The 14,660-nt window shown below is 42.7% G+C and overlaps 1 protein-coding gene across 1 annotated transcript in view; it reads left to right on the forward strand.

The window, feature by feature from the left end:
• The window catches only part of plpp4 (phospholipid phosphatase 4), a 406,375-nt gene that overhangs the window by 376,061 nt on the left and 15,654 nt on the right, over positions 1-14,660 (forward strand). The window contains exon 6 of the mRNA XM_072239792.1: positions 4,675-4,845. Coding sequence (XP_072095893.1) covers positions 4,675-4,845 — 171 coding nt within the window. The remainder of the gene's footprint in view (positions 1-4,674; positions 4,846-14,660) is intronic.

Below are 14,660 nucleotides of genomic sequence, written 5' to 3' on the forward strand. Positions count from 1 at the left end.
TTGTAAAGTGCTGGGGTATGCCATCAAGAAACAGATTGAATTGGCTCATTCTCCACCTTGTTTCTTGAGCTGGAAGAAGAAGCCAAAATGAATTGAAGAGATCAAAGTGGTCCCTCCATCAGCTTGTGGTTTCTAATATATTGTGTAGACAGCCTGAGAGAGAGCAAACAAATTCTGAAGTTAAAGCCTTTGTACCTGATCCCATTTGGACTGGGAACGGTTTTCAAAAGCTGTGTTTCCACTGATGATTGTGAATACATATGGAGATTTGGATGGAGTGTTAATATAGTGCAAGGCCAAGTTCAAAGGCATGATTAGCTCAATATTGAATTCCCGATCTTTATTATTTCCATCAAATGATGATGAGCAATTTCAAGTTCGTGGGTGCCAACTTGCTGAGGATATATCCTGGGCCCAAAATATCGATGCAGCTACGAAGAAGGCACAGCAGCAGCTCTATTTCATTAGGAGTTTGAAGAGATTCGACATGTCACCAAAGACACTCGAAAATTTCTACAGATTTGTTGTGGAGAGCATTCTAACTGGCTGTCTCCCTGTCTGGTATTGGAGTGGGGGAATACAGCACAGAATCAAAATAAGCTGCAGAGAGTTGGATACTGAGTCAGCCCCATCATGGGCACTGGCCTCCGTAGTATCCAGGACACCTTCAAGGAGCCATGCCTCAAGAAGGCAGTGTCTATCATTAAGGACCCCCCAGCACCCAGGATGTGTCTTGCCCTCATTGTTACAATTAGGAAGGAGGTACAGAAGCTTGAAGGCACACACTCGCGTATTCAGGAACAGCTTCTTCCCCTCTGCCATCTGTTTTCTGAATAGACGTTGAACTCATGAACACTACCTCACTACTTTTTTTATTTTTATTTTTGCACTACTTATAACCATATAACAATTACAGCACGGAAACAGGCCATCTCGTCCCTTCTAGTCCATGCTGAATGCTTACCCTCACCTAGTCCCACCCACCTGCACTCGGCCCATAACCCTCCATTCCGTTCCTGTCGATATATCTATCCAATTTAACTTTAAATGACAACATCGAACCTGCCTCAACCACTTCTGCTGGAAGCTCGTTCCACACAGCTACCACTCTCTGAGTAAAGAAGTTCCCCCTCATGTTATCCCTAAACTTTTGCTCTTTAACCCTCAACCCATGTCCTCTTGTTTGAATCTCCCCTACTCTCAATGGAAAAAGTCTATCCACGTCAACTCTATCCCCCTCATAATTTTAAATACCTCTATCAAGTCCCCCCTCAACCTTCTACACTCCAAAGAATAAAGACCCAACTTGTTCAACCTTTCTCTGTAACTTAGGTGATGAAACCCAGGTAACATTCTAGTAAATCTTCTCTGTACTCTCTCTGTTGACATCTTTCCTATAATTCGGTGACCAGAACTGTACACAATACTCCAAATTCGGCCTTGTACAATTTCAACGTCACATCCCAACTCCTGTATTCAATGCTCTGATTAATAAAGGCCAGCATACCAAAAGCTTTCTTCACCACCCTATCCACATGAGATTCCACCTTCAGGGAACTATGCACCATTATTCCTAGATCCCTCTGTTCTACAGCATTCTTTAATGCTCTACCATTTACCATAAACGTCCTATTTTGATTAGTCCTACCAAAATGTAGCACCTCACATTTATCAGCATTAAAGTCCATCTGCCATCTTTCAGCCCACTCTTCTAACTGGCCTAAATCTCTCTGCAAGCTTTGAAAACCTCCTTCATTATCCACAACTCCACCTATCTTAGTATCATCTGCGTACTTACTCATCCAATTTACCACCCCATCATCCAGATCATTAATGTATATGACAAATAACACTGGACCCAGTACAGATCCCTGAGGCACACCACTAGTCACTGGCCTCCAGTCTGACAAACAGTTATCCACCATCACTCTCTGGCGTCTCCCATCCTGCCACTGCTGAATCCATTTTACTACTTCAATATTAATACATAACGATTGAACCTTCCTAACTAACCTTCCACATGGAACCTTGTCAAAGGCTTTACTGAAGTTCATATAGACAATATCCACCACTTTACCCTCGTCAACTTTCCTAATAACCTCTTCAAAAAATTCAATAAGATTTGTCAAACATGACTTTCCACGCACAAATCCATGTTGACTGTTCCTAATCAGACCCTGTCTATCCAGATAATTATATTACTATCTCTAAGAATACTTTCCATCAATTTACCCACCACTGACGTCAAACTCATAGGCTGATAATTGCTAGGTTTACTCTTAGAACCCTTTTTAAACAATGGAACAACATGAGCAATATGCCAATCCTCCGGCACCATCCCCATTTCTAATGACATTTGAAATATTTCTGTCAGAGCCCCTGTTATTTCCGCACTAACTTCCCTCAAGGTCCCAGGGAATACCCTGTCAGGACCTGGGGACTTATCCACTTTTATATTCCTTAAAAGCACCAGTACTTGCTCTTCTTTAATCATCTTATAAATAAATATTACTTATTTAATATTTATACTTACTGAAATTCACGGTTTGTTTTTTTTCTATTATTATGTATTGCATTGTACTGCTGCCACAAAGACAACAAATTTCACAATATACACTGGAGATATTAAACCTGATTCTAATTCTGAAAGCAGATAAAATATTTGACCAAAGTGGTGGAATTAGATTTCCAGAAAGAGTTGCATGAGTTGTCTGGGTAAGGCAACCTCTGGCAAGCTTAGCCTCATATTAACTGGTTGCTCCAGTGGCAAAGGTTATTTTTATGTTGGTTATACAGTGTGAAAATTTATTGCATGTCCTTAATCGCATTCAACAATGGTGATGAGCTGTCATCTTTCCCACGGCCATTTCTGCTGTGGAAGTATTCCCTGGGTGCTGTAGGATTTTGGGCTTTGGAAGCTTCAGGCCCAATGACAATGATGAAATAGTGAGAGAGAGTGTTCAGCTTACAGGGAATTTGTCAGTGCTGACAACCTCATGTCTCAGCTATCATCCTTCTTGGCGCTAGAGGTCGTATGCTTGGGATGCACTTAGCTATGCTGGAATGCTATGATTTGTTGTACTTCTTCTTCTTCTTGGGCCCTTAGCTCCCAGTGGAACGTAGGCCATGGATGACCCCCTGTCTCTATGGTCCGAAGGCGATGATTACGTTGGAGTTCATCAATGTTTCTGTAATCCACTGTATGGGGGATTGGCTTATCCAGCTTCACCAGAGCCCTGTTGGCTGGCCTTAGCCGTTTCCACCTCTCACAGCGGGGACATTAGGTAGGACATTGAGAGGCTGCTTTATTGTACACGATTCCTGAAGTGGTAAAGCAGGAATGAGTGCTTCATTATCTGAGATTTTGCAAACTGGATCGAGAATTGTTCAGCTTTCCTCACCTGGCTTTATCTGAGAGAATATATTCTACATGCCAGCGGACTAACCCGGGGCAATATTACATATCTGAAACAGCTGTGCCTCCAAAAATGTATTCAAATCTCAAAGTAGCTTGGGAAGATCTCCACAAAGCGGATATAATGAGGCAGGATGGTTTATTTCCATCTGGCATTGAGAACAGGCTTCAGCTAGGAAATCGTCAGCAAAATAGATTCTACAGATGCTGGTAATCCAAAGTAACACACACAAAATACTGGAGGAACTCAGCAGGTCAGGCAGTATCCATGGAAACAAACAGTCAACAATTCTGGCCCAGCCCCTTCATCCGGACTGGAAAAGAAAGGGAAAGATGACAGACTAAAAAGGCAGGGGAAGGACAAGGAGGACAGGCTAGAAGGTGATAGGTGAAGCCAGGTGGGTGGAGAAGAAGGAATCTGATAGGAGAAGAGAGTGGACCACTGGGGAAAGGGAAGGAGGATGGAAACCGGGGGGCTGATAGGCAGGTGAGGAGTTAAATTAAAAAAGTAGTACAAAAAGTAATGAGGTAGTGTTCATGGGTTCAATATCCATTCAGAAATTTGATGGCAGAGGGGAAGAAGCTGTTTCTGAATCATCGAGTGTGTGTCTTCAGGCTCCTGTACCTCCTTTCTGATGGTAGCAATGAGAAAAGGGCATGACCTGGGTGATGGAGGTCCTTGAAGATAGATGCTGCCTTTTTGAGGCATCGCTCCTTGAAGATGTCTTGGATGCTATGGAGGCTGGTGCCCGTGATGGAACTGACTGAGTTCCTCCAGCGTTTTGTATGTGTTGCCTTGGATTTCCAGCGTCTGCAGATTTTCTCGTGTTTCTGTCACAACTCTCTGCAGCTTTCGATCCTGTGCAATAGACCCCACCCCACCTCCACCATACCAGACAGTGATACAGCCATTTGAGAAGCTCTCCACAGAACATCTGTAGAAATTTGTGAGTGTCTTGATCTCCTCAAACTCCTAATAAAATATACCCACTGTCATAGCTTCTTTGTATCTGCATCGATATGTTAGAAAACTTGACTGCCGGTTTGCCTCACTCTGGCCACACTTTTCCCAGGTAGCGTGTGCAGTAGCATTGACACAGAGAATTTATTTTTACCGAAGCTTGCTCCCCCATCACAACCTTGTCCGAGACTTAATAATGCAGGAGATCCCACCACAAAGTGGTGTTTCCTTTTGAATTGCACTTTCCTGCTCCAAAGCAGAACTTGCAATGATTGAAGTAAGGTTTTCCTTGTTCTAGTTGCTTTTTCAGGTCTGGGATTCACCACCTTCTACTTAGCTGGGAAGTTGCACTGCTTCACAGATATCGGCCAAGGAAAGAGCTGGAGACTGTGTGCTGCCATCCTTCCTCTGTACTGCGCAGTGATGATCGCCTTATCACGGACCTGTGATTACAAGCATCATTGGCAAGGTGAGCTATGCTACCTTTTAATCTACTGCTGTTATGTTGCTTCATCTTCTCTGGTCTCAGGGACAACAGCATATTAGATTAGTGACTTTACTGCACTGCTCTGTTCCGTGTCTTGTAAACATTGTGTTTTTGAAATGCAGTGATTTAGTATAAAATGAATTGTATATCCTTTCAAGCCCCCATATACACATTCATCTTCTCCTTTCCCGAACCAAACTTGGTTTGGCAAATTAGTTGGTGAAAACACGCACAGTCAATATTATTTCTTCCTCATTATTCACATGAGAAATTGAACTTGCTTTAAAAGAGACCAGTTCTGACCCTTCCAGAGGAAAGTCCATTGATCACCCATGGCTGAGCAGCAAAGCACACAGTCTGACAATTCCATTACAAGAGGGGATCAGTTTGTTTAGTTCTGCTTTGTGCTAGTGAAGGATCGATGAGAATTTGCAGTGGTTTGCAGCAATGGCTAAAAAACAGGAATAACACAAAGTCTATGAATTCTCAAGAGGACTGGTTACTATAGAATTTATTAGCGGTTTGACCATCTGAACAAGAATAGCCACAAGTTCCCTGACTGGTCCATCCAGAAATCTTCCCGATTAAAAGTACATTTATTATCCAAGAAAATATAAAGTATACGACATAGAAACATAGAAAATCTACAGCACAATACAGGCCCTTCGGCCCATAATGCTGTGCCGAACATGTCCTTACCTTAGAAATTACCCAGGGTTACCCATAGCCCTCTATTTTTCTGAGCTCCATGTATCTGTCCAGGAGTCTCTTAAAAGACACTATCATATCCGATTCCACCACCATCACCGGCAGCCCATTCCACGCACTCACCACTCTCTGTATAAAAAACTTACCGCTGACATCTCCTCTGTATCTACTTCCAAGCACCTTAAAACTGAGCCGTCTCGTGCTAGCCACCTCAGCCCTGGAAAAAAGCCTCTGACTATCCACATGATCAATGTCTCTCATTATCTTATACACCTCTATCAGGTCACCTCTCATCCTCCGCCACTCCAAGGAGAAAAGGCTGCGTTCACTCAAACTATTCTCATAAGGCATGCTCCCCAATCCAGGCAACATACTTCTAAATCTCCTCTGCACTCTTTCTATAATTTCCACGTCCTTCCTGTAGTGAGGTGACCAGAACTGAGCACAGTACTCCAAGTGGGCTCTGACCAGGGTCCTATATAGCTGTAACATTACCTCTCGGCTCTTAAACTCAATCCCACGGCTGATGAAGGCCAGTTCACCGTATGCCTTCTTAACCACAGAGTCAACCTGCACAACAGCTTTGAGTGTCCTGTGGACTCGGACCCCAAGATCCCTCTGATCCTCCACACTGCCAAAAGTCTTACCATTAATACAATATTCTGCCATCATATTTGACCTACCAAAATGAACCACCTCACACTTACCTGGGTTAAGCTCAATCTGCCACTTCTCAGCCCAGTTTTGCATCCTACCGATGTCCTGCTGTAACCTCTGACAGCCCTCCACACTATCCACAACACCCCCCAATATTTGTGTCATCAGCAGCTTTACTAACCCATCCCTCCACTTCCTCATCCAGGTCATTTATAAAAATCACAAAGAGAAGGGGTCCCAGAACAGAACTCTGAGGCACACCACTGGTCACTGACCTCCATGCAGAACATGACCTATCTACAACCACTCTTTGTCTTCTGTGGGCAAGCCAGTTCTGGATCCACAAAGCAATGTCCCTTTGGATCCCATGCTTCCTTACTTTCTCAATAAGCCTTGCTTGGGGTACCTAATCAAATGCCTTGCTGAAATCCTTATACACTACATCTACTGCTGTACCTTCATCACCGTGTTTAGTCATATCCTCAAAAAATTCAATCAGGCTCGTAAGGCACGACCTGCCTTTGACAAAGCCATGACGACTATTCCTAATCATATTATGCCTCTCCAAATGTTCATAAATCCTGCCTCTCAGGATCTTCTTCATCAACTTACCAACGACTGAAGTAACACACTTTGATCTATAATGTTCTCGGCTATCTCTACTCCCTTCCTTGAGTAAGGAAACACCATCCGCAACTCTCCAATCCTCCGGAACCTCTCCCATCCCCATTGATGATGCAAAGATAATTGCCAGAGGCTCAGCAATCTCCTCCCTCGCCTCCCACAGTATCCTGGGGTACATCTCATCAGGTCTCGGAGACTTATCCAACTTGATGCTTTCCAAAAGCTCCAGCACATCCTCTTTCTTAATATCTACATGCTGAAGCTTTTCAATCTGCTGTAAGTCATCCCTACAATCACCAAGATCCTTTTCCATAGTAAATACTGAAGCAAATTATTCATTAAGTATCCCTGCCATCTCCTCTGGTTCCATTCACACTTTTCCACTGTCACACTTGATCAGTCCTTGAGATTCTTGAGATTCATCTGCTTACAGCCAGCCACAAAGCAAGAAACCCAAAAGAACCCAATTGAAAAAAAAGTCCAACCCCGAAGTGAAGGGGAAAAAAATACAAATCATGCAAACAATAAAAGCAAGCAGCAGCATTCCAAACCAAGTTGAGTGCATAGACCTGGAGGAGGTCCAGAGATTCACTCTCATTTCTCACCTTACTGAACACCAGTAAACGGTCACTCAACTTCAATAGTGCGATCTTAGATCAATTCCTTAGGTATTGTCCTGACATTGGCGAGGATGTGTTGTGGATAAAACTGGAATATCTGGAAGAATTATAGAGATGCATAGTGTTAGAATTAAGCCTCTAGTGTTGCAGCCTGATCTGTGTTGATAGAGGGTGGCAGGAGTAGTGATACATCTCTACCGAAGGAGATGTAAGACACTCCTTCCCCCACTAGCCTGCAGGTCACCCTTAGACAAGATGTAACACCTGCTTAGCCAACCCCCGCCCCCCCGATCAAAGTCACATGAAGCCATGGGAGCAGGTGGTGGATGGTCATTTGAGCAACTGGTGCATATCCCAGGTCCTGGTTACGTGACCACTGACGCCAGGCAGACGATCTCTGAAGAGTATTGATAATGGCTGGGGGTCATCCGTCTTGTAAAGACACTGCCCAGAAGAAGGCAATAGCAAACCACTATAGAAAAATTTGTTAAGAACAATCATGGTCATGGAAAGACTATGATCGCCTACATTATACGACATGACACATAACGAGTGAACAATGTGTTCATAGATTCCATGGAATTTCCAAGCTGAGTGATCATTTAAAACTAATAAGTTTAGGAAGTACTTGTCCTGGAGGATCATAGTTTCATTTGGGGGTATACACATGTACAGTTGAGTACAATGGAATATCAATAAACTTGAACTTGAGGTACAGTGAAACCCTCTGGTTGCAGATCATGTCATTCGAACAATGCATTGAGATATCAAGAAATCCTAGACTATTGCACTGGTTTGTCTGAGTAATGCATGGACTCTTCATCTCATCTTCTCGATACTTATTGCTTATTTAATTATTATTATTATTTCTTCATTTGGTATTTGCACAGTTTGTTGTCTTTTGCACTCTGGTTGAAAGTCCTAGCTGGATTGCATTTCATTGATTCTGTTAAAATGGTTAATATTCTATAGATTTATTGAGTTTGCCCACAGGAAAATGAACCTCAGGTTGGTATACGGGTTTGGAGGCTTGCGTGCCTCAATGACCCAGAGAACTATGTAGGCTGGAGTCAGGGCTTTATGCTTTGGATCTTGGTATGGTCTCAAAAGCTCAAAAGGACTAAGAGACTAAGAATTTCTACTGGTCCTCCAGGTTCGGGGGTTCAGCTCAGAGCTAACAACCCTGACTGGTCAAACAAAGCTACTACAGAAACTGCAATGAAGAATCCTTCGACATCTGAGTGGGAAGTATGCCGAATCTCCACCTAGAACTGGCATGACTGACAGTAGTGAAAACTGCACTACTGACACAATAGAGGGAGCTCTGAACACCACCAGAGATGGAGGACATTCATTGCTGCCCTAAACGCCAGTAGGTTGAGAGAGCAGAGGGTAGTTATTCACTCCATCATATTGAGATAGTATTTTTCAAAAGCAACACGAAACTAATCAGCTTGCGATATCCATCCTCAACAGCTTTTATGTAGAACTGCAATGGTCTTTAATTCAACAGTTCTCTGTAAATTCATAAATCTGTTGATATTGTCACATATAAACATACAGTGGCATGCAAAAGTTTGGGCAGCCCTGGTCAAAATTTCTGTTACTGTGAATAGCTAAGCAAGTAAAAAATCAACTGATTTCCAAAAGGCATAAAGTTAAAGATGACACATTTCTTTAATATTTTAAGCAAGAAAACTTTTTTTTATTTCCATCTTTTACAGTTTCAAAATAACAAAAAAGGGAAAGGGCCCAAAGCAAAAGTTTGGGCACCCTGCATGGTCAGTACTTAGTAACTCCCCCTTTGGCAAGTATCACAGCTCGTAAACACATTTTGTAGCCAGCTAAGAGTCTTTCAATTCTTGTTTGGGGGATTTTCATCCATTCTTCCTTGCAAAAGGCTTCTAGTTCTGTGAGATTCTTGGGTCATCTTGCATGCACTGCTCTTTTGAAGTCTATCCACAGATTCTCGATGATGTTTAGGTTGGGGGACTGTGAGGGCCATGGCAAAACTTCCGGCTTGTGCTTCTTGTGGATTTTGAGGTGTGTTTAGGTTCATTATCCTGTTGTAGAAGCCATCCTCTTTTCATCTTCGGCTTTTTTACAGACGGTGTGAAGTTTACTTCCAGAATTTGCTGGTATTTAATTGAATTAATTCTTCCCTCTACCAGTAAATGTCCACTGTGCCACTGGCTGCAACACAAGCCCAAAGCATGATCGATCCACCCCCATGCTTAACAGTTGGAGAGGGGTTCTTTTCATGAAACTCTGCACCCTTTTTCCTCCAAACATACCTTTGCTCATTGCGGCCAAAAAGTTCTATTCAAAAGGTTCAAAGGAACATCTAAACAAGCCTGATGCATTTTGGAAACAAGTCCTGTGGACTGATGAAGTTAAAATAGAACTTTTTGGCCGCAATGAATTCAATTAAATACCAGCAAATTCTGGAAGCAAACATCACACCGTATGTAAAAAAGCTGAAGATGAAAAGAGGATGGCTTCTTCAACAGGATAATGAACCAAAACACACCTCAAAATCCACAATGGACTACCTCAAGAGGCACAAGCTGAAGGTTTTGCCATGGCCTTCACAATCCCCTGACCTAAACATCATCGAGCATGCCAGACGACCCAAGGATCTCACAGAACTAGAAGCTTTTTGCAAGGAAGAATGAGTGAAAATCCCCTAAACAAGAATTGAAGGACTCTTAGCTGGCTGCAAAAAGCATTTACAAGCTGTGATACTTGCCAAAAGGGGTGTTACTAAGTACTGACCATGCAGGGTGCCCAAACTTTTGTTTCGGGCCCTTTTCATTTTTTGTTATTTTGAAACTGTAAAAGATGGATATAAAGAAGTTTAATTGCTTAAAATATTAAAGAAATGTGTCATTTTTAACTTTACATCTTTTGGAAATCAGTTCATCTTTTACTCGCTTAGCTATTCACAGTAACAGAAATTTTGACCAGGTGAGCCCAAACTTCTGCATGCCACTGTATATGTAGCTGCATCACCATCTAGTACGGAAATTGTAAGGCTTCCGACCACAAGTCTCTACAAAGGATTTTGAGGACTTCTGAGAGGATCATTGGGGTCCCTCTTTCATCTATCAGAGATATTTGTCAGGAACAGGGCCCTTGGCATTGTCAATGATCTCTCTCATCCCTCCAAAAACCTCTTTGACCTCCTACCATCAGGCAAGAGGTACTGTAGCATTAGGATAAGAACTGTTAGGTTGAGAAACAGCTTCATCCCCCAGGCCATAAGACTACTGAACATTCTGCCACCACCTAAGTTTCACCACCTATGAAGCACCAGTAGTGTTATATTGTTTACTTTTTAACTTGTGCCGCAAATTTACTAGTTAATATTACTTTGTGTTATGTATGTGAGTTATCTGTACTATGTTGTGCATCTTAGACCATTAAAGATAGGAACAGAATTAGGCCACTCAATCCATAAGATTTAGGAGCAGAGGTAGGTCATTTGGCCCATTGAGTCTGCTCTGCCATTCAATCATGGGCTGATCCACTTCATCCAATCATCCCCTCTCTCCTGCTTTCACCCCATACCCTTTGATGCCCTGGCTGATCAAGAACCTATCTATCTCTGCCTTAAATACACCCAATAACTTGGCCTCCACAGCTGCTTGTGGCAACAAATTCCACAGATTTACCACCCTCTGACTAAAGTAATTTCTCCACGTCTCAGTTCTAAAAGGGCGTCCTTCAATCCTGAAGTCGTGCCCTCTTGTCCTAGAATCCCCTACCATAGGAAATAACTTTGCCATATCTAATCTGTTCAGGCCTTTTAACATTTGAAATGTTTCTGAGATCCCCCCTCACTCTCCTGAACTCCAGGGAATACAGCCCAAGAGCTGCCAGACGTTCCTCATACGGTAACCCTCTCATTCCTGGAATCATTCTCGTGAATCTTCTCTGAACCCTCTGGAATGTCAGTATGTTCTTTCTAAAATAAGGAGCCCAAAACTGCACACAATACTCCAAGTGTGGTCTCACGAGAGCCTTATAGAGCCTCAACATCACATCCCGGCTCTTATATTCTATACCTCTAGAAATGAATGCCAACATTGCATTCGCCTTCTTCACAACCGACTCAACTTGCAGGTTAACCTTCAGGATATCTTGCACAAGGACTCCCAAGTCTCTTTGCATCTCTGCATTTTGAGTTCTCTCCCCATCTAAATAATAGTCTGCCTGTTTATTTCTTCCACCAAAGTGTATGACCTTACACAGTCCATCGAGAAAGTTCCACTATTTCATCATGGCTGATCCATTTTCCCTCCCAGCCTCATTTTCCTGCCTTCTCTCTAAAACCTCCCATTCCCTGACTAAGCAAGAACCTATCAACCTCCACCTTACATACACCCAATGATCTGGCCTTCACAGCAGCCTGTGGCAACGAATTCCACAGATTCACCACCCACTGGCTAAAGAAATTCCTCCTCATCTCTTCTAAATGGACATCCCTCTACTCTGAGGTAGTGTCCCCTAGTCATAGACTCCCCTACTACAGGAAACATCCTCTCCACGTTCACTCTATCTAAGTCCTTTCATCCAGAGGAACATATTTTTGTTTGGGGATATATGTGTGAATGGCAATAAACTAGAACTTGAGATACAGTGAAACCCTCTGGTTTGCATGCTGTCCATACGGATCATTTCATCAGAGCGGTGCAGTGAGAGAGCAAGGAATCTTAGAATATTGCACTGAGTTGTTGGTTTATTGAGTAATGCATGGATTCATGGTGAGAGTTTATTGTAGAGCCAGGGTAGGAGACACAGCTCTCATTCTCCCAGAGGATGATGTTTTCAAGTGAAAAAAAGAAGCTGATGTTTCACAGTCTATTAACAGCAAAGTGCTGTCTCAGGATCTTCAAAGTCACCAGATGAAAATGAAAATGCCAAACTCTCTACAGTATTGTGAACTCCCACTATGGTGCTTGGAAAACTTGAAATAAACTCTATTTGTTGTTTGCACGCCTTTGATAATTTATATGTCTTCAATTTACACTGACAGAAACAAAGTCACTTCAGAACTTTAACTCAGACAGAGTTTGCAGTTTCCTATATTGAGGACTATTTTCAGGACCTATAGTCCTGAAGTCTGCTGTAGTCCTGAGGTTTCCTATTGTCTGCTGGCTATGATGATATCAGCTTCATAAGACATACAGTAGGAACAGAATCTAGCTATACAGCCCATTGATGTGAACCCATTATCCAATCTGGATGTTGTATCCAGTACATAATTGCTATTACAAAGAAAGCACAGCAACACCTCTACTTCTTAGAAGTTTGCAAAGATTCAGCATGTCTGAGATGGAGAGTCTCTGATGATGATTTGCAATGTCATCTAAAACCTTGACAGATTTCTACAGATGTGTGTTGGAGAGTATATCGGCTGGTTGCATCATGGCCTGATATGGAATCACCAGTGCCCTTGAATGGAAAAGCCTACAGCATTAGGTGGGAGGAGAGAGGTGAAAAATATCATATCTGTTAAGTAGGGGCCATGGACAATTCTGATTTGATGGAGACAGACGTGAAAGCACAGAGGAACATCTGGAGAAATTTCTGAAACGCTCATTTGCTGCTGTCATTACTGTGCGGTCGGGAATCTTTCGGAGGGAAGGCCTCAAAATCCCCGGCCTTGCTGTGAACTTTTTACTGTGCTCATGGACTTCTTCATCAAGTTATAGTATTGTTGCACTGTCGTAACTATACATTATAATTATGTGGTTTTGTCAGTTTTTTCAGTCTTGGTCTGTCCTGTGTTTTGTGATATCACACCGGAGGAAATATTGTATCATTTCTTAATGCATGCATTACTAAATGACAATAAAAGAGGACTGCATGTCTTCATAATCATATATAAACAGTTGTGGATATGGTCCAGTTCATCGCAAGTAAAGGCCTCCATACCACTGAGCACATCTACCTAGAGCATTGTCACAGCAAAACAGTATCCATCATCAGGGACCCACCCCCACCACATGCTCTCTTCTTGCTGCTGCCATCCGGAAGAAGATACAGGAGCCTCAGGACTCACACCACCAGGTTCAGGGACAGTTATTACCCCTCAACCATCAGGCTCTTGAACCAGTGGGGATAACTTCACTCACTCCAGCACCAAACTTTTCCACAACCTAGAGACCTCATTTTCAAGGACTTTTCATCACATGTTCTCAGTGTTTTTTGCTTATTTATTATTATTATTATTGTTTTGCTAGGTCTTTTTTGCTTCTATGTATTTGTTGAGTATCTCAGGGTTTATATGGAGATGTATATGTACTCAGATAATAAATTTACTTTGAACTTTGTATTTGTATTTTGGTATGAAGTTTAACCGACGGCAGTGCGCGCGGCCACTTCGGTGGTGATGTCTGTTATCTGTCAAGTAGGGGACCGTGCACAATTCTGATTTGATGGAGACGGATGCAAGAGTATGGCAGAACATCTGGAAAACTTCTGAAATGCCCGCTTCGCTGCCGCTGCTACTGTGTGGTAACCGGAATCTCTGGAGCAGAAGGCCCCGAAATCCTCGGCTTTGTGTGTTTCAGCGGCCAGGGTGAGGTCGAAGGCGCTTGGCAGAGGATGGCGCTCGGGAGGCTGTATCGGAGAGGCTGGTCGGAAGCTCAAAGTTTTCGGACGGATGGACTTGGTGTCGGCTGTATTCGGCTGCTTCCAAGGCATTGGCCAGTTGACAGTGCCTGGAGGTTTATGGCAGGGAGTTTCTCTCTTTTGCCGCCTGCTATTGGGGACTCGGGAGTCGATCGACTCGGGGACCTTTGAGACTTTATTTACTATGCCCATGGTTTGTTCTTCATCAAATTATGGTATTGTTTTGCACTGCTGTAAACTATATGTTATAATTATGTGGTTCTGAGTGTTAGTCTTTGGTTTGTCCTGTTTTCTGTGATTTCGCTCCGGAAAAACATTGTATCATTTCTTAAATGCATGTATGCATTTCTAAATGACAATAAGAGAGGACTGAGTGTTCTCATAATCTAATCTAACCAATGCCTATGTGATGTCATTCCTATTTGTAAGAAGACTGGGGAACAAACAGGAACAAATATTTGAACAAATTATTCAGCTTTGAACATTCCAGCTCTCCTATTTCAGAGCAAAAACTAAGTGCCAAAAGAGAGCAAAAGAACTCATAAATAT

The sequence above is a fragment of the Mobula birostris genome, chromosome 21 (assembly GCF_030028105.1).
Source record: "Mobula birostris isolate sMobBir1 chromosome 21, sMobBir1.hap1, whole genome shotgun sequence".
Lineage (NCBI taxonomy): Eukaryota > Metazoa > Chordata > Chondrichthyes > Myliobatiformes > Myliobatidae > Mobula > Mobula birostris.